General features: G+C 37.8%; 1 protein-coding gene across 5 annotated transcripts in view; it reads right to left on the bottom strand.

Annotated features, from left to right (window-relative positions):
- Positions 1–20771, bottom strand: part of EPHA6 (EPH receptor A6) — a 945921-nt gene that overhangs the window by 501476 nt on the left and 423674 nt on the right. For 3 of the 5 annotated variants that reach the window (XM_070406043.1, XM_070406044.1, XM_070406046.1), the window contains one exon: positions 7455–7790. The exons of 1 other annotated variant lie outside the window; for it this stretch is intronic. In XM_070406043.1, the coding sequence (XP_070262144.1) occupies positions 7455–7790 (336 nt within the window). Of the gene's footprint in view, positions 1–6569; positions 6598–7454; positions 7791–20771 lie in introns of those variants that run through there. One more of the 5 variants, XM_070406047.1, reaches the window with a different exon arrangement.

Below are 20771 nucleotides of genomic sequence, written 5' to 3'. Positions count from 1 at the left end.
GTTAAATTTAAAGCTTTTCCCCTTTTTTTAAAAAAATATTTTTTTATTGATTTCAGAGAGGAAGAGAGCAGGAGAGAGAGATAGAAACATCGATGATGAGAATCATTGATTGGCTGCCTCTTGCACACCCCCTACTGGGGAGCAAGCCTGCAACCTGTGCAGGTGTCCTTGGCTGGAATTGAAACCTGACCCTTCAGTCCACAGGCCAACGCTCTATCCAGTGAGCTAAACCAGCTAGGGCAAGCTTTTCCCTTTTTTTATTTCCACTGCCTGGAGTAGTCTTCTTTTATATATTCACAGAGTTTTCTCTTTTATTTATGATCTGTTCAAGTATTATCTATCTACACTAATAAAAGAGAAACATGGTAATTTGTGTACGACCGCTACCCTTCCCATTGGCTAATCAGCATATCCTTATGCAAATTAACTGTCAGCCAAGATGGTGGCCGGCAGCCAGGCAGCTGGAAGCTAACAGGGAGGCTTGCTTGCCCAAGTGACTGGCAAACTCCAACGTTCCCCGCCTGCTGCTGCCGGCCTCTCAGCTGAAACTCTAAGCAACTATGTACTATGTTGCAAATAGGAAGCTAAACAAAACCCCAGAAATAGGCTTTCATTCAGCTGGGCTTCAGCCAGCCGGACCGCAACATTGTATCGATGTTTTCAGCAGCGAGGCCTGAGAGCTAAAGCTGGCCCAGAATAGAAAAAAAAAAAAAAGAAAACAAGGAGTGGTTGGGAGCTTCAGTCACCCGCTTCCGGAGAACAGCCCTCAGCCCCTCACCCAGACTGGCCAGGCACCCCAGTGGGGACCCCCACCCTGATCCAGGACACCCTTCAGGGCAAACCAGCTGGCCCCTACCCGTGCACCAGGCCTCTATCCTATATAGTAAAAGGGTAATATGCCTCCCGGCACCGGTATCAGCGGAGCAGCGAGGCTCCCGGCACCAGGATCAGCGAGACAGGGGGCACCGCCCAAACCCCCTGATCAGCCCTGCTCTGTGCCTGATAGGGGGGAGTTCCCCAATCCCCTGATTGCCCTGAGGCTCTGTGTTTGACAGGGTGCAGCGCACCAACCCCCTGATCGGCCCTGCTCTGTGGGTGATAGAGGGTGGCGCCCCAACCCCCCTCCACGGGCCTTGCTCTGTGTGTGACAGGGTAGAGCCATAACCTCCCCATTGGCCCTGCCCTGAGTGTGACAGGGTGCAGCGCCCCAACCCCCTGATCCGCCCTGCTCTGTGTGTGACAGAGGGCGGTGCCCCAGCTCCCCTATCGGCCCTACTCTGTGAGTGACAGGGGGTAGCTCCTCAACCCCCTGATCGACCCTGCTCTGTGTGTGACAGGGTATGGAGCCCCAACCCCCTGATTGGCCCTGCTCTGTGCGTGACAGGGGGTGGCGCCGCAACCTCCCCATCGACCCTGCCTTGAGTGTGACAGGGGGCGATGCCCCAACCCCCCAATCGGCCCTACCCTGAGTGTGACTGAGGGTGGCATCGCAACCTCCCGATCCGCCCTGCTCTGTGCATGATGGGGTGGCGCCCCAACTCCCCAATCAGCCCTGCTCTGAGCCTGACCAGGGGCTGCACCTAGGGATTTGGCCTGCCCTGAGCTGCCCCTGGTGGTCAGTTTGCTCCAACAGCCAACCTCCCACGGTCCCTCCCTCTAGCCAGCCGGCCGCGATCAGGACTGGGTGAGAAGGCTCTGAACGCTAGCCAGGCCAAGGGACCCCCCACCGGTGCAAAAATTCGTGCACTGGGCCTCTAGTATTATTATATTATCAAGAAAGCTAATTTTTTTTCTCCTGTGTAAAATTGCCCATCTTCTCATTACTTCCAAATCTTTTTTTTTTTTTTTTTTTTTGCTTAATTTTTCTTCATGGGACATATCATTATTCAACATTAAAATATAATGTCCATGAAGACAGAGACACTGCTAACCATATATTTCCTTTTCTCCTTTTTTGTTTTTTTTTTTTGCTATAACCTAGCACATAAAAAAATTCCAGACAGATAGCAAAATTCAATAAATATTTTTGAAGGAGTTAATAAATTAACAAATAAAAGATGAACTCAAACCATCTCCAATTTCTGCTAAGGCAATTGACAGAGATATATTAAGTTATAGACAATGTAGGTTGAGGATATTCTTAGTCAAATAATACATCATTCTTGCTATCAAGAAACTTACATATTGGTTAGGAAAGCAGACTATTATAAAATATGATTATGGTCCAGTGACGGAGAGAACCATGAGCACTATTGTACATAACTGACTGGGAGCAGTTCGATTTATGTACTTGACTGACTGGAGCAGTTCAAATTCTGTACTTAAACCTAAGACAATTAATTGTTAAGGTCTAAGGGACTTTTCTATATCATTCATTTATTCAAAAGATGCATGCCACAAAATGATAGCAGACTTGAAGTAATTTAATGTTTCTCAGGAGTAAAAACAAAGTTTACAGTCATCCAGACTCTATTACAATTTAATATTTGGATGGAACATAAAGTTATTTAGTTATGATTAACTAGACTGACATTTCAATTATCGTCCATAAATAAAATATACAGTGCACCTTTCAGAGGAGAAACAACTTTTCCTGAGGAGACAGGAAAAGTTGTCTGCAGTTTTTAAACATGCAATAATTTTCTTATGTTTAAGAGATATAAAAAATACAAATAGTACAGCATATATGTTACTTTAAATTATGGTTATTGCCTTTTTCAAGTTATCCTGCCAATGGCTTATATTCAGTGTATTTTGGTGAGCATTTAAAACTTTTATACAATTTTTTTTTACTTTGAATAGATGCACAGATTTTAGAAAACAAAATATTTGCTGTCAAAATTTTGAAAACACAATGCAGACTGTGAGAAATATCCAGAAATAAAATATATTAAAATGCAGATATAAAGATGCATGTATGTTTACAGTGTCCCTAGTTACCTACTCCAGCAATATACAAAATGTTGGCATTTGAAATAGACTGTATTACCTAAAGGCAGTGAACTGTAAATGAAATATACATATTACATTTATAAATATATGAATACTTTTTTGATTTTCATCTATTTCAGTGTCAGTTCAATTAATTCATGAGCAAATATGTGAAATGTGCAATCAAAACGGGAGCCTAAGGCAAGACCTATACAGAATAGTCACCCAGTGGCACAGATTGGAGTGCTGAGTGTATATTTTAAGAAGCCAATGAATTGGACAATCTGCTTCAGACAATAATTACTTTAAAGACCCTTTAGCAAATGTCAGCAGAATTGGTTTGTAATTCAGCATGTCTCTTACTCTGAACATGGCCCCTAAAGGTTTTTGCACATGTCAGAATGTCTACAAACAAAATTTGTCTCAGGGTGACTCAGCATGATTAACATTTCCCTTACTGTCTCTGACCAGAATAATCCCTTTTACTGAACTACACAACTTAGTTTTCCTATCATGAACTGAAGATTAAAATCCAATATTTTCTATTTGTTGCTTTCTTGTTTTGATCTCTAAATGAAACACCTTGAAAGACTATTTAAAAAAACTAAGAAAATAGAAGGTTACAAATATAGCTCTTAGGGGTTATAGGAGTCAGTTAATTAAAGGTTTATTGCAAAGATTTCTAATCATGAGAGTCACAGTCTTAAATCTAAAATCTTATTTATCCAACTAGAATCAGAATAATCAAGGAATGTTTCACATAACTACAGCTAAGTGGTTCTAAGTGATTTGGCAAACATTTTTTTACATTTGTTTAATTGTAAACAGATAAACAATTAAGTCAAGGTTGTTTAATGTAGTTTCCTTAATATTTCTTGAATATGAGAAATGATTACATGGATGAAGAGGCAATTCAGGGTAAACTTCCTCTTTATCCTCATCCTTCGCACTGCATATATTGAGCAGTGAAAGCATAATTCACACAACTGTCTACATATTTTGGTCTATAACATTTTATTTCCTTACTCATATGAGGGTCATCTCATGAACAATATTATTATGATGCTGATTTTCTTTTCCTTACTTGTGGCCCTGATAATATACCAGGATTTTCTGATAAATGCTGACTCTCTAACTTGTCTTGGCTAATTTGCAGACACCCATTAATTTCTCCAAAGTTTGATTTAAATCTCCAGTTCCTTCCTCAAATTCTTTTGTACTTCTGCAATAGACCAACTACTTAGATGCTCTTGATACATTAGTTGTCAATGCTTCATCCCTCAACTGCTCAACCTTTCCTTGGTTCCTTCTACTTAAAATGTTTTCCCTTCTTCCAGCCTCATTTTGCCTAGTCATCTTCTAGTCATCTCTTAGCACAGAACTTAATTTAAATGCTGTTTCCTCAGAAAGAGCAGCCCTTATTCTCCAGACCTGGAGAATATGTGCTGTTCAAATGTCCTGAGCTTCTCTCCTTCATAGGACTTAACCACAGTACTAACTACACAACTGTCAAGTTACTTATGTATTATCTGCCTCCCTACCAGAGGGTAAGGTTTATAAGGACTCACCAACTATTGTTCATCTGTTGAACAAATTAAAGGTTTATGAATAACACATATTGCTTTTGATTTTTAGTATAAAAACAATAATATGTAACCTATAGATAATGAAACAAATCATTTACTGTGGTCCCTCCAGTCTAATAAAATTGTAATGTGTTATCAAATAACTTTGAAAAATGCCTCTCAGGCACTTCAAAGAGAATTTCCAAAGATAATCAAGTGAAATAATCAGAAAAACCTTCCTGTATCTGTAGCTATAAAAGTATTATCTCTTCAAGGCTATACTATGACAACACCTGAAGTTTGGTTCTTGAACATTCCAGTTTCTATAAGCTCTTCTTTTACCCAACTAGGATCTGGCCTCTTTTGATATAAAAAGAACAACTGATACATCCACAGATGAATTGTTTCATAATGTTATCGTTGCCTGGAGCATTTGCATTTTTTCAAGATGTGAGTCTCTAATGTCAGAACTTCAGACACAAAGAGATAGGGGCTTCTTGGTGTCTCTAAAAATTATGTAATGGAGATTGTCACTCATGCATGTAAGGCTGGTCATAATATTTAATTATGCGTGGCAATATTTTAGTTCAATTTTGGACTTTTATACATTTTCCAAATAAAATGTAAAAATATGTTGATCCTTTTTATTACTAATCATACCTTAAAATAGTCAAATTACATTAGGAATAATCGCTTCTTAACATTCCTCAAGATAAATTTATTAGGGAAGATTGCTTAACAATATTATCCTTCTAAAATGTATAGTCTCAATATATATAGATATTATAACTTATTCCATGCTTAATATACCTTCTGTTCTTACAGCAATACACTTTTAACGAATTCCCTAATTTTTAAAGTGAGCATTTATATTCTATCTTCTGCTAAGTGGAAAAGTACATTAAGTAAACTTTCCTCTAATCCCAGAATAAAAGGCTGCTATATGTATGTATAAAATTATAATGCATATCAACATACATATGTTATTTGTAGATATATTATTTTTATACTAACACAATTATTTATACGCTATAGTTAAGAATAGTTATTCTGGGATGTATTTTTTTTTATTAGGTAGCAGCAAAAGAGCCTTAGAAATAATATGCTAAAGCAGAGAGGAACAGAAGACCATAATCTGTTCTATCCTGAAGGTACATTTGACAAGATTTTGTTGATACTATGGGAAAGAAGAAATAAGAATTCCATTTTGAACAACTGTAAAGCAACTTCTATGATGTAGAGCTATTTGTTAAATAAAGGGGAAAATTGCAATTGTAAAGACAAAGATGATGATTGTGTGATACTATCTGTCTTTCCTTTATTTATTCGATGCATTTCTGAAGACATCAGCAATGTGAACTTATAGATAATATTTTGAATAAAATAGTCAATCATTTCAAATACGTTTTAGTAGAATATTAAAATTTCTTCTTGCACATTTTATAGGTTTAGCAATGTTTTTTAAACCCCTCCCCCCAATAATTATTGATTCACATCTCTCTACTAATCACTAGTCCCCGGGCACTAATAAATTCTCCAATTGTGCTATTTCAAGAATGCTATACAAGTGAATCCTACAGTATGCCACTTTTGAGATTGGCTTTTATACTCACCACTGTACCCTTAAAGTTAATCCAAGAGCTTGTATCAATAGTCTTTTAATTGCTTAGTTGTATTCCAACACTTTCAATATACTTTTATTTAAAATATCAATATATGTTGCTTTAAGTGCATGTTATAGTCTCAACTGCATCCTCCCAAAATTCATGTTTCAGTCCTAACCTTGGTACCTCAGAATGTGACCATATTTGGAGACAGGGTTTTTAAAGAGGTAACGAAGGTAAAATAAAATCACATTGTAGGCTTTTATCCAGTACAACAATAACCTTATAAGAAGAAGAGACTTGGATACAGACACACACAGAGGAAAGACCATGTGAAGACACAGGGAGAAAATGGCTATCCACAAGCCAAGGAGACAGGCTTCAGAATGAGTTCAACCCTGCTGACACCTTGATCTCAGACTTGTAGTTTCCAGAACTTTGAGAAAATAAATTTCTGTTGTTCAAGCCCCTAGTCTATGGCATCTGTTATAACAGACCTAGAAGAATAAATACAGTGTATGAACACAGTTTTATCTTTTTAAATTTGTTTCATATGTATATTCATATGCAACAATGCTTTCTTCCATAAGAAAATCATTTGTGTATCCACATAATTTATGAATGCTTCTCAAAGGGAATTTTTAAAATCTCTGAAGCTTTTCCTTTATTACTCTGCAATATATTATTACTATGGAAGAATTAAAGAGAATAGACACTTATATAAAAATTATAGGAGTATTTGCACCTAACTTCATTGCGGTAAAAATCTATAGCATTATAAAGAGAACATTTAACTGAAAGCAACTGGATTTTTTAAAAAATATACAGTTTAACTACGTTTTACAAACTGCACCTAAATAGCAGCATTTGGACATATTCTGGATTGTTTTCTACTTATTTTCTGAGTAGATCATGGTTAAGTATGTTGACTAAAATCTTTTCACTATATAGGTATAAATTATAATTAACATAAATTCTTACTATTTGCTTTATTTGATGTGGAAAAGGGATGGCAGCATAACTGGGGCAACACAATTTCGATTCATTTAATATTTTTTATGTCTAACATTCATTAGTGATATGAACTGACACATTAAGATATATTGGATTATATAGGATTATATAAAAAACATAAATGTATAAACAACAGAGAGAAGCACTGTATCTAATTAACTTACTACTAAGAGGAAACATCAAAAATATCTTTCTGCACCTTAGGAAACAACAACCAGAAAATCGCCTCTGTATTGTATAGAGAATGCAATTGCACTTTAGTAAATATAGGTCCACCAAGAATGTTATGCATCAGAAGGGAATTATGGGTCTGTTTTGAGAGAAGAGCAGTGGCACTTACCGTCTTGATCTGTGGTTACTGTAATGGCTGTGAATGGCTTGGGAGAAAAACTCAACTCAGAAACTCCATTCATGGCTTCTATTTCAAAGGTATAATTCACGTGAGACACAAAGTCAAGAACTATCACGGAATTGTTGATCAGGCCAGTATGTCTTGGGATGAAGCGGAGTCCTCCACCACAGTCCTCACACTGGCTGGTGTCTAAGCCACATTTCTTACAGATTACACTGTATGTGAGATCTTTTCTCCCTCCTGTGTCACTTGGTGGGCTCCATTCCAAAATAAGAGCTGTTTCATTGATGTTAAAAACCACATTCCTAGGAGCTGAAGGTGGCCCTAGAGAAAAGCAATTAAAAACAAATGTACATGTATAGGACAGTGAATTAATAGTGCTAACTTGAAAACTTCATCAATAAACACTTATTGGTCTTTTATATTAGTTTGAGCTCTTTCTTCTGATGGGAACCATAAAGAACCTATGGTTAATAACATCTGATTAAGTCCAGTAACAAAGGAGTCTTTAGGAGTGAAGATAGTCTAGAATCTAATATGGCAATTCTATTTTTCTAAATTTGGGGATTGAAAATATGTAATAATCAAACATTTTAAATTACGTGAAGGTTTTGATTACATCTTAATAATTACTTCACCATTTTCAAATAATTAAAAGGGAATATTAACATAAGTCTAAGTTATAACAATACATGTATATTCATGTACTCAGTCCTTCAGTCTTCATAATATGCTTGGTATGTAGATAAAACTACCATTCATTACCTTTGACAATCCCTAAGTATCTGTTTCTCACAGGTTGAAAATAAATGACCATAAATTTAGGGTGAAAAGAAAGTTTGGAAGAAGAGGAAGAGAAAAGGAAACTGGAGGCAGGAGAAAGGTTTCTATTAGAGCCTTGCCAGTTTCATGGGATAAAAGCATTATTTGGAAGAGAAAAAGGACATAAGAAATGGTGACTACATTTTTATTGAGACTACCTTTATTAAGCACAAGTGTCTTCTGAAAAGCTGATAAGAAGACCTACATAATCTCTTATTTGTCATCAAGACTCTGCATAAACCAAGTTGGTCCCAAGGAGTGGGTGAGCATGTTCCCTCAGTGTTCCTTTTCACTATTTTTCCATTCTTAAATCCTTTAACTCTTCCAGCCTTTTCTTAAAGTTTTATCAATAATCTTTTACACTCATCTGAGTCTTTCAAACCTCAGTATAATATTATTTATTGAAAAATACTAACTTAAGTTCTACTAGGTGTCAAACACTGCAATATATGTTATATGTGTAATACCAAAGAATCCTTTTTGTGAGATTATGTTTATAATATACTAGAGGCCTGGTGCACAAAATTTTTGCACGGGAGGGGGTCCCCTCAGCCCAGCCTGCACGCTCTCCAATCCGGGACCCCTCGGGGGATGTCTGACTGCCGGTTTAGGCCCGATCCTGGGGATCTGGCCTAAACCGGCAGTTGGACATCCCTCTCACAATCCTGGACTGCTGGCTCCTAATCACTCACCTGCCTGCCTGCCTGGTCACCCCTAACTGCCCCACCCTGCTGGCCTGATTACCCCTCACCGCCTCAGCATGCCAGCCTGATCACCCCTAACTGCCCCCCCTGCCAGACTGATTTCCCCTAACTGCCCCCCTGCTGGCCTGGTCACCCCTAACTGCACCCCACACCGCTGGTCTGGTTGACCCCCAACTACACCCCTGATGGTCTGGTCGCCCCATGCAGTCTGCTGTTCAGTCGTTTGGTCATCCCTCACTAAACCCCCTGCTGGCCTGATTGTAGGCAGCCATCTTGTGAGGGCATGAGGGTTAATTTGCATATTACCTCTTTATTATATAGGATATGGAGGGGTCCCACACCCAGCCTTGCCATGTGCCTACCTCCAGAGTTCCCCAGGACCCTCAGCCCCCCAGCAACCCAGGGCCGGCCCAAGGCACAGGCAAGCCTTTGATGTTGGCTGCCCAGCCACCCAGGGCTGCCCGAGGCTCAGGTAATCAGGGCTGGCCGAGGCTTGCGCTGCTGGAAGTGGCAGCAGCAGAGGTATGGTGGGGGTGTCGCCTTCCCCTGATCACCGGGTCGCCTCCCGCCCGTGAGGGCTCCCAGACTGTGAGAGAAGGCAGGCTGGGCTGAAGACCCCCCCTCCAGTGTATGAATTTTCATAGTAATAAAATAATTCTTGACTTTTTCTGTCTGACATATCTTACTTAGCATGATATTCTCAAGATCCATCCATGTTGCAAATGGAAGTATTTCACCTTTTCTTATGGCTGAGTAGATTCCCATTTTATACTTGTACCACATCTCCTTTATCCAATCATCTTTGAAGAATACTTTGGTTCCTTCCATGTCTTGGCCACCATGAAGTGATCTTTTTTAAAAAGAGTGTTTGTGTAGGGAATGGCCTTAATGAGGACAAGGAACTCCTCAGTGAGATCTATTATATGGACGGTGTCAGAGTAGCATAACATTAGTCATAATCTACACGACTGTGTATTGGGTTTGAGATATAAGAAGTGTTATTATATATTTTCCTTTTTTTTTTTTTGGTTAATCCTCACCTGAGGATATTTTTTTCCATTGATTTTTAGCGAGAGTGGAAGGGAGGGAAGGAGGGAGACAAAGAGACAGAAACAGATATGAGAGAGACACATCAATCAGTTGCCTCTGGCACACACTCCAACCAGGGAGGGGATCCTGCAACCCAGGTGCATGCCCTTGACCAGGAATTGAACCTTGGTCCACAGGCCGATGCTCTAATCATTGAACTGGCCAGGGCTATTTTCCTTTTTCATTTTGCTGGCTCCTGATATCATCAATATGATGGGTAGGGGCCTCAGCCATCTAGACCTAGAAATGAGATGGTTAGTTTTCCTAAAAGGTTTCTGCATAAGTTGCTTTATGCATTTTATGTTCCAGAGAGCTACAGAAATGTCTGCCTTCAGAAAGGAAGATATGGAAGGGATTATAAACTAGAGCACAGGGACAAGGGTAGCTTTTACCTCCAACCTAGACTTATGCCTGGGAGATAAAGATACATTATCATTACCATAATAATGTCTTCCTACAGATGGCATATTCATATTGTTGCTCTTTTGTCTTATTTATAATGGAGATCATGAATTATGATTCACTTATATTTCCCTGAATAGGAAGAATGTTATCAATTATGTTATGGGTGTCTGCAAGTATATGACTGTCCGCTTGGAGATACTTAAAAAAAAAAAAGGCAGATACCCTTCTTACTCAAGGGTCCTCATATCAATTTGCATGACAATTAAATAGCTTTTTAATTGCTGTTAAATTGTGCCAGCTAAACTGTGATTTCATGCAAATATTAAGCTGTAATGACATGCAGTGAATCATTTACTAAGATTTAGAACTTGGAACAAAGAGAGACAATTAATTCTAATCCTCAGATTCAACTAAATTATGTGTCACTGGACTTATATGAATGTGGCCTGATTGCTTTGTTATCATTTATAAATTATACAAAGATTATGAGACACATTGGGAGGGGGGGTCCCCTAGGAGCAATAACCCTTTTGGAGACATCTGTATTCAAATTTTTCAAGGATTTCCTTATTTTCATTTTGTTTTTTTTCTTTAAGAAAATCAAGTAATTCACATAGAAGAAAAGCAATCTTTACCCTCCAGAATGACTTCATAGGAAAAGGGCAATTATTCTGATTTGCAAATAGCTGTTTTCTAAGCTCATCATATAATAAACCTTACATAAAAACTACAATTTTATTTTTACTAGTATACTAGAAAATATATTTTCATTCTTCTTCCCTTTTTTGTTGTTGCTTCAATTTGGATTCTTTTAAAGACTAAAAGAATAGCACTCTAATTGTAGGGCAAATGGAAGATTGTGGCAGCCCTGTCTCTTCCCTTCCCAAGAAGGCACCTGGCCTTGAAGCCCCATCTTCCACTTAGAGTATCAGAGGGCAGGTGGACTATGGTTTGTATTATTTCATTTAAGTTTTTCCATGTAAAATGTTTTTAAATTGAACAAGTATTTTCCAAAATGTATCCTGTGCAATATCTTTAGTCCCATGAGATATTACACAAAATAATGAGCTCAGCACTCAAATTAAGATTCCTCTGGCAGATTGACACTGAAACAAAAGTAAAATAATTTGCTTTACTTTGTCGAATCCACCATTTCCCAAACATTTGTTCATAGAGTCTTATTTTCCAAGAAACACCTGGAGAAATACTAGCATTCGGCAGAATACTCTTAAAGGCTGACAGAGAGACATATGAAAAAGTGTCACATTTCAGTTACTATATTGGTTGCTGTAGATTTATTGTTTCATGTTTATAATTATAGAAATATACCTAAAAAACAAATAGGGTATTTTTCATGTTGACTAGACAGTGACTATATGCCCACGAACTCTATAGCTAATTGTGGTTTGCAGATGCATTTTTAACCTTAAGAACAATGAAAATGTCATTCAAATGAAAATTTGATCCAAATAACAGGATATCAAGTCATGACAGGCTAGTTGTCTATAAAGCTAACTTTTACCAGTTTTTAAGTTACTACCTGACAATAAAGGTAGATGTACTGTTTTCTAATAAGAAAATTTCTTCATATTTATGAGTTTATAAATGAGAAAAATATTTCTATGTTCATGTATATCAAAGAGAACATTAAAAATATTGAGCCATCTAGAGATGTTTAAATGTTTTTGCAAAGAAGTAAATTAAAGAATTTACTAAAGAAAGATAAATACATAGAAACAAATGAAGAAGTATATCACTAGACTGTACTTCATAGGAAAAGGGCAGTTATTCTAAATAATCTACTAAAAATATTTTGTCAGGTCTGCATATAAAAAGAATTTAAAAATTGAAAAGTCATTTCATTCTTTGTATAATTACTATTACTTTAACTTTTATCCATATCCATATTGCTAACTAATATCCTTTCTATATAATTTCTGAAAGTATATTTAATAGGATCATCTATAAGCAGAATTTTGTATTATCCTTCTCTAAACCAAGTTGTACTTTTTTTAAAAAAATATATTTTATTGATCCTTTACAGAGAGGAAGGGAGAGAGACAGAGAGCTAGAAACATCGATGAAAGAGAAACATCGATTCAGCTGCCTCCTGCACATCTCCCACTGGGGATGTGCCCGCAACCCAGGTACATGCCCTTGACCGGAATCGAACCCGGGACCCCTCAGTCCGCAGGCTGACGCTCCATCCACTGAGCCAAACCGGTTTCGGCAAGTTGTACTTTATTTATAAATTTTGTTAATATAATGTTTGTATATTTGGAAATGGATGACAAGTAATCACAAAACTGGTGCTCCATGGGTAAGAAGAAACTAAATCAATTTATTCAGATAAAGAAATAAGGCTCTGGTAAGTACTATGATTATGTCAAGGTTATGTGGTATATTAGTGGTAGGATAATACCTAGGATTTTTTATGTTTAGATTTTTTTAATACCACATTGCATTCATCCTAGAGACAGAGAAGGTCTGTTAAATAAATACAAAAAGTATTTTATAGTGCTTTGTTTAGAAAGTACTGTCAAATACAAATTTTGAAGACATACAAATTATTGAGCAATTTATTGCCTTATTACAACAGATTCCTTTTAACAATGTTATCTTAGAGCATTTAAAAGAGTTTTATTTACAGAAGAGCAATTGGAAATTAAATTTTCAAAATAAATATGCTCAAAATAAGTGAAGCATGCACTTTAAATTTTTTTGTATTCCACAGTCTCATTTTCTTCAATATTTTGCACCTTCTTCAGTAACTAAATTGATGTCTAAAATTAAGACTTGTTTTCCATTAATGTTTTCATAATACTGCTAATGACAACTTAGATAATTCATTTTAGATTCTCCATTCTTTCTAAAACTCATAGTTAAAGAAAAATAAAAAGTAAATCTAATAGATAAAATAACATTCACTTCAGAATAAAACCTAAACTCAATCTTGTCTACAAGAATTTTCATATCCAGGCCCATCCCTTTGCCTCAGTCCTTGGCACATACTGTTTCATTTTTCTTTTCTTTTCTTTTATTGACCTTAGAGGGAGAGAGGGAGGGAGGGAATAAGGGAGGGAAAGGAAATGAGGGAGGGAGGGAAGGAGAGAGAGAGGTAGGTTGCCTCACATACACACCCCAACTCGGGATCAAACCTGCAACCTAGCTATGTGCCCTGACTGGAATCAAACCAGCCACCTTCTGGTGTATAGGACAATGTACCAACCAACTGACACACCAGTCCAATTTAGGTTTTACCCCCTTTGTGACACCCTCCTTTTGTCCTCAGTCAGAACTGAGCACTTTTATACCTTGTAGGCATGTATTCAGAAATATAGTCAACATTTTTAAGCACTCTTTTTTTTCTAAAGAGTGTACTTAACATTTCACATGATTTATTTAATTCAATTATCATAATAAATCTACAGGGTAGTTATTAGTATCCCTATTTTATAGAAGTGTCTGATGCTTATCAAATTACATATTATACTGAAATATCTGTATTCATATACACAGGTCTACTGTGGTCCAGCCTGAATCAAAGGCAATATCTGCTTTAACAAAAGGAATGAATATTATGCATGGCTTTATGCAATCTTTCAAGAATTAATTTTTACATAGTGTAAAATTCGACAAATATTCTAGAGCAGAGTTCAAGGTTATACTTTTTGCAAGATCCTGACCCACATGACTTGAAATCTGAGAAGCGAAAGGAAATATTTATATCACCACAATCATGATTAACTAATAATGACTCATAATGAAATGGATAGCCACCCATCTATCTATCCTTAGGAAGAAAGAAAAACTTCTTAAAATATAGTTCTGTAGATACTCAAAAACTTTCAAAGTAAATATTTTGGCCCCAAGTGTCTATGCTATACAGAATGAATATAAGTTTACCTTGGGAAAATTCCAAAAAATAGTTATCAACCATCCTCATCAATGCAGAAAAGAACACCAAACCCATAGAATAACTAATTGTAAGAATTACCGAAATGTATTATAGCTTGTGCAGATCAGGAGTTAAAGGGCAAAACCACAGGAATGATAAAAGCACACTAAAATACAAATGAAATAATTAGAAGGCTGGCCTGGTGTCTTCTGAGTTAAAAATGATGTTTTTCATAATACCATGAAAAAGGAGGAATCGTGCCCACCTACAAAAATCCCTTTCTGCTTGATTTAGACATGCATTAGAAATAGAAAAGAGAAATATGAAGGTACTAAGTGCTGCCAAAATGTGTAACATCGTGGGGATGATAATGAACCCTCTCTTTCCAATTACGCATGCTTATTGGTAATTGGTCTGTTGTGTATGAGCTGCTGATACTGAAAGGGATAACTCTCTCTGAGCTCCAACTGCAGAGGGCAAGAACAGATTCACCCTGGAAGCAAGCAGTAACCCAATTCTACAGAGTGGTAACTCAATTCTCCAGCGTTAGCTGAAGGACCCTTAATATTCTCTTCCTATAGAGCAGTGGTTCTCAACCTTCCTAATGTCGTGGACCCTTTAATACAGTTCCTCATGTTGTGGTGACCCCCAATTTCATTGTTACAAATTGAACATAATTAAAGCATAGTGATTAATCACAAAAACAATATGTAATTATATATGTGTTTTCTGATGGTCTTAGGCGACCCCTGTGAAAGGGTCATTCGACCCCCAAAGGGGTCGTGACCCACAGGTTGAGAACCACTGCTATAGAGGAATCTCTCCCAGGTGATTTGGTAAAAAAATCCTCCACTGAATTAAAGTGTTTGTGCTTAGGAAACTCTATGAAGTTCAAGTCACATCTTACATGAGTGATCTGTATTAGGGAAATGGATTCATTACATATCGGTATCTATTCTGTAATGTAAAGATCATTTTAATTTTAAGAAAAACAAACATTGCAATACATGGAGTGAATATTTAGAGTTATTTTCTACAGAAAGACAAGTCAAGAATATATCACACCCTGCTAAAAGTTAAAAATCCATCTTTACAACTTCTATTTCGGCTTTTGTAAAACTGTTGCTGCTACACTGGGTTTGCAATGAACCACATACCCAATCAGTTGCACTTTTGCATTTCAGTTGTGAGATGAAAAAGCAAGGAAACAGAATGGTTTTCTCCATGTAAAATGTGCTTAAGAGAGGGGGGAAAATCTCTAAGAGATGGGGAAAAAAGAAGAGATAGAAAGCAGAACAGGGGTACCTGTACTCACCCAGAAGTGGATTACTAAGTAGGGCCGCAGAAATGAAGAGCATCTCTTTTGCTACAGTCAGCACGCTATCTGCTCTACTCAAAATAAGAGTGACAGAATAATGACTTTCTTAGATGGCCAATTATTCCAGCAATAAGGAAGCCATGTTTTACAATGTTAGCCTCAGAGAAAAAGTAAATTCAACTTTTACACTTTCATCCCAATCACTTTTGGTGTCTGTCAAATACAAAGAAACAGAGACATGATATTTGTCTTGTATTAAGGATGAAGTTTGAAAATGCTATTTTTACACACAAGGTACTTGACTGCATATTTAAATGACCAAAAAAAAAAAGAAGGAAAGGAAAAAAAAGAAATTCTAATGTGCATTAGAATTACATACATACTAGTGGCCCGGTGCATGGAATTTGTGCACATTAAAAGAGAATTAATGAGAAGAAATATTTTAATATTGCTATTTGCCCTTTCTCTATAATAGAAGTGTCAGAGATGAAAGAAAATTAGTATAATGTATATAAAATCTCTCTCCTGTCAGAGTCTGGGGCATGCCACAGGACCTAGAGTCAAGTCCCTGCCCACCACCCTCATGCACTTCGAAAACACAGGAGACCCAGACCTGGCCGGCCCCACCCCCACTGAGTGAGACCTAGACCCGCCGGCCCCACCCCTGTCAAGCTCCTCTGGGCGGGGGGCACAGCCTCAGGTTCCCCAGCCCAGCGCTGCTTAGGGGTGAAGCCTCAGGTCCCCTGGCTGGCACCGGGGTTGGGAGTGTGGTCTGAGGTCCCCTGTCAAGCCCTGCTGGGCAATGGGCATGGCCTGAGGTCCCCCATCAAGACCCACTGGGTGGGGGGTGTGGCTTGAGGTACCCAGTCAAGCCCTGAAGGTGGGGGGCATGGCCTGAGGTCCCATGGCCCAGTGCCGGGGCAGGGAGTACAGTCTGAGGTCTCCCGGCCCGGAGCCAGGGCAAGGGGCATGGCCTGAGGTCCCCCATCAAGACTTGCCGGGCAGGGGGCACGGCCTGAGGTCTCCCAGTCTGGCGCTGGGGGCGCAGTCTGAGGTCTCCTGGCCTAGAGCTGGGGAGGGGGGCACGGCCTTAGTTCCCCCATCGAGCAGAACCCCCCCGCCCCCCCCGTCCCTCCACAGTATCAGAGTTACATTTTATTTTTTGAACTTTTCTAAATAGGTAACACAAATGCTTGTTTAATCTATTAATCTTCCAGGACCTGTTCTATAGCTTTAAAAAATTTTATGGATTTAAGCACATGAGAAACATCAAAATAAAAATGCTATGAGTGTGGAATTATATTTTGTCTAACTTTCATGCATCCATATATAAACCCTCATTTCATTTCTCTTGACCTTTTCATGCTTTCTGCTTGACAAGCACTTTCTTAGTAACTCTTATTTTTCTTTGTTTCTTCAACCTCAGTAATTTCCCTTCTGGCCTGGAAAAGCCTTAGACAGTTATTTTGATAACAGACTTGGCAGGCAGTAGGGTCTCCTGCCCTAATTGATCCAGACTTGATATTGTGGAGCGTCCCCCACAGCTCATCCTTTAAAACATAGAACATGCATTAATGAGTCACCTGAGAAATAAAGTTAAGAGTTTATAAAGTAGATTAAGAAACTAGAGAAAACATTTCAGTATTTCATTTTAAATTTCTTACTTATAATTTCTTTGTATATTTTGCAGTTTATGCAAAAAAGACAATGAATTTTTTAAAAAATATATTGTCGTTGATTTCAGAGAGGAAGAGAAAGGGAGAGATAGAGAGATCAATGATGAGATTCATTAATCAGCTGCTTCCTGCATGCCCCAAACTGGGGATCGAGCCTGCAATTTAGGCATGTGCCTTGACCGGGAATCAAACCGTGACCTCCTGGTTCATAGGTCAATGCTCAACTACTGAGCCATGCTGGCTGGACACACACATGAATTTTTTTTTAATATATTTTATTGAATTTTTTTACAGAGAGGAAGGGAGAGGAATAGAGTTAGAAATATCGATGAGAGAGAAACATCCATCAGCTGCCTCTTGCACACCCCCTACTGGGGATGTGCCTGCAACCAAGGTACATGCCTTTGACCGGAATCAAACCTGAGACCCTTCAGTCCGCAGGCTGACGCTCTATCCACTGAGCCAAACCGGCTAGGCCACACACATGAATTTTTAAAAAACAAGAAGACCCAAACTCTGACGTATGCTGCTGGTACAACTGTGTATTAGGACTATGAGAGAGACCCTAATGTAGTTAAAGTTGGAGAGGCTGAAACAGGCCAGGGCTAGACTTTATATGTCCTTGAATTAACTCTTACAATATTGGGCTTTGAAAGACTTTAGGTAGAGGAAGTGGAAATATGATCAAGGTTTTGTTTGTGGTTTTAGCAATAACACTTTCTAATAGTTTGAAATATTTTGAGGGATGAAAGACAAGGAAGGAGACTTGCTGAGATATTATTAAATTAGTCTAAGGGAATAGTTGAAGGCCTTACCTAAAAGGATAGGGTTAGGATTGACAGGAAAGAATGAACTGAAGAAATGCTAAGAAGTAGAATTCATAGGACTTGTGAGCACGTGAACATGTTGAGGTTGGGGCAGACTTATGAATATAAACTTTTTGGCTTGAATGGATAGGTGAATAAAGATTCACCAGGGGTATATGAGCAAGCTGGGGTAGAAAGAAATAAAATTGGCTTTTGCAGGTTGAGCTCGAAATTGTTAGTTAATTTGTTCATTAAATTTTACTTAGTGCCTAGTATCTGCCAGGTACTATTATTAGGGCAAAAGATACAATAAAGAAAGAATATCCATGACCTCATGGCCCTTTCAATCTACCATGGGTTGAATGACAATAAACAAGGAAGCAATTATACAAATAAATCTGATATTTTCAAAGAGTAACTGGGAGGGATTCTATTTTTGAATGGGTAGGCAGGAAATGTCCTAAGAACTGATATTTGAGCCTGAATGACAAAAAGGCAACAGTCATGTGCAGACCTAGAGGGCATTTCAAGTAGAAGAAAGTTCTGGCATTAAGGATGAGAACAACATCAACATCTTGGAAATAAGACTTACTTGCCAAGCCTTGAGACTGCTGGCTTCTCTGCTTAGAGAGTAAAACTGCCTTTTTTCCCCCTCTCTTTTTGAATTCTCTCATTAGGGAAGTTTTTTTAACCATTTGAAGATAAGGGTTTGTTAATTACAATCTGGATGCAAATTGCCCACACTGTTCTGCCTTGTTTTAACTTTCCTGTCTGTTTCCCTATTCCTTCTGCCCTGGATTCCTGTAACAGAAGGTTGGAGATACAGGCAGGTTTCCATAGGACAAATAGGTTGTCAGATCCATAATTGGTTTGCTAGAACACTCTGGACCTTAGGAGAGAAGACTGGGATAAGGATAAAATATAGGCATCATCTATTTACATGTGTCATTTGAGGAAGAGAACATGTGAAAAGATAAAAAGGCAAAGAAAGGAATGTGAGAATAATTAACATTTAACTGGTGAGCAAAAGAAGAGAACCCATTAACAGGGACAAACACAATGGTGAAAAAATTAAGAGGGTGAAGGTAAGATTGCAATATCTTAGACTGAAGGAGAACAGATAGTTTCAAGAAAAAGGGAGTAATCAAAAATAATTAAATGTAACAGGACAAAAATGTTTCTAATGGGAAATGGCAAATAAGATCATTGGTGAATTTTTCTTATACAGTATACTTGAAGTGGTGGAAGAAAAACCTGATTGCAGTAGAGTGAAGAGCAAAAATCTGAATGCAGTAGAATGAAAATTAAATTAAAAGTGAAGAAATAGCTATAGCCAGTGAAGACTGCTTTTCTAAGATGTGTTTTTGAGGAGAAAGAATATTGGATTGGGAGCATTTTTTAAAGGATAGAAGTTTGAGTGTACTTACAGGCTGTGAGCCAGAAGTTAGTGAGAAAAAAAAAAGTCAAAAGAGGAAATTAACAATGATAGCCAGGCCAGTAGAAAGTTCAAGGATCAGATTACCTCACCACCACCACCACCAACACAACTGTTCAAGAGGTTAGCTATGATGATGGGACATCTTTTTTGTTTGTTTCAACTTTTCGAAACATCTACAAATCATTATGTAGAGACCTCACCAAAAACTTTATACATAGATGGAAAATAAGCATATGAAAAGACACTCTGCATAGCATGTCATCAGGGAAATGCAGATTAAAACAACAACGAGATACCACTACACACCTATTAGAAATAGCCAAAATACACAACACTGACAATATCAAATGCTGGCAAGCATGTGGGGCAACAGGAACTCTCATTCATTATTGGTGGGATTGCAAAATAATAATTTAGTGGTTTCCTATAAAATTAAACAAACCCTTACCATATAATCTAGCAGTCACATGTCATGATATTTACTCAAAGGAGCTGAAAACTTTATGTCCACACAAAAAACTACACATTCATGTTTAGCAGCTTTTTCATAATTGCCAAAACTGGGAAGCAGCCAAGCTGTCCTTTAGTGGGTAAATGGACATATGAGCTGTGGTACACCCAGACAGCACTAAAAAACAAATAATCTATCTAGCCATTAAAAAGACATGGAAGAGTCTTAAATAAATATTACTGAGTGAAAGAAGCCAGTCTAAAAAGGCTACATACTGTATTATGAATGAGACAGTAAAAAGATAAGTGGTTGCCATGGGTTGGTGGGAGGAAAGGATGAATAGGCAGGGCACAGATTTTGTGGCAGTGAAAATAGTCTGTACGATGCTATAGTGATGGGTACATGTCATTATATGTTTGTCCAAATCCATAGAATGTACAAACCAAGAGTGATCCCTAATGTAAACTATGGACTTCGGGTGATTATGGTGTGTCAATGCAGATCCATCAGTTGTAACCTATGTATCATTCCGATGAGGATGTTGATAGTGAGCAAAGCTATGAACATCAGAGGTAGGAGGATACCTGGGAAATCTCCATATTATCTCTTAATTTTGTTGTGAATCTAAAACTGTCCTAAAAGAAAACAATATTAAAAAAAACATTTATTTAAATAAATTATGTATGTTACATGTTTCA

Source organism: Myotis yumanensis, unplaced genomic scaffold, assembly GCF_028538775.1.
Source record: "Myotis yumanensis isolate MYYU_CA2020_CCGP unplaced genomic scaffold, mMyoYum1.0.hap1 SCAF_2, whole genome shotgun sequence".
Taxonomy (NCBI): Eukaryota; Metazoa; Chordata; class Mammalia; order Chiroptera; family Vespertilionidae; genus Myotis; species Myotis yumanensis.
This window is presented reverse-complemented; position numbering and strand designations above follow the sequence as displayed.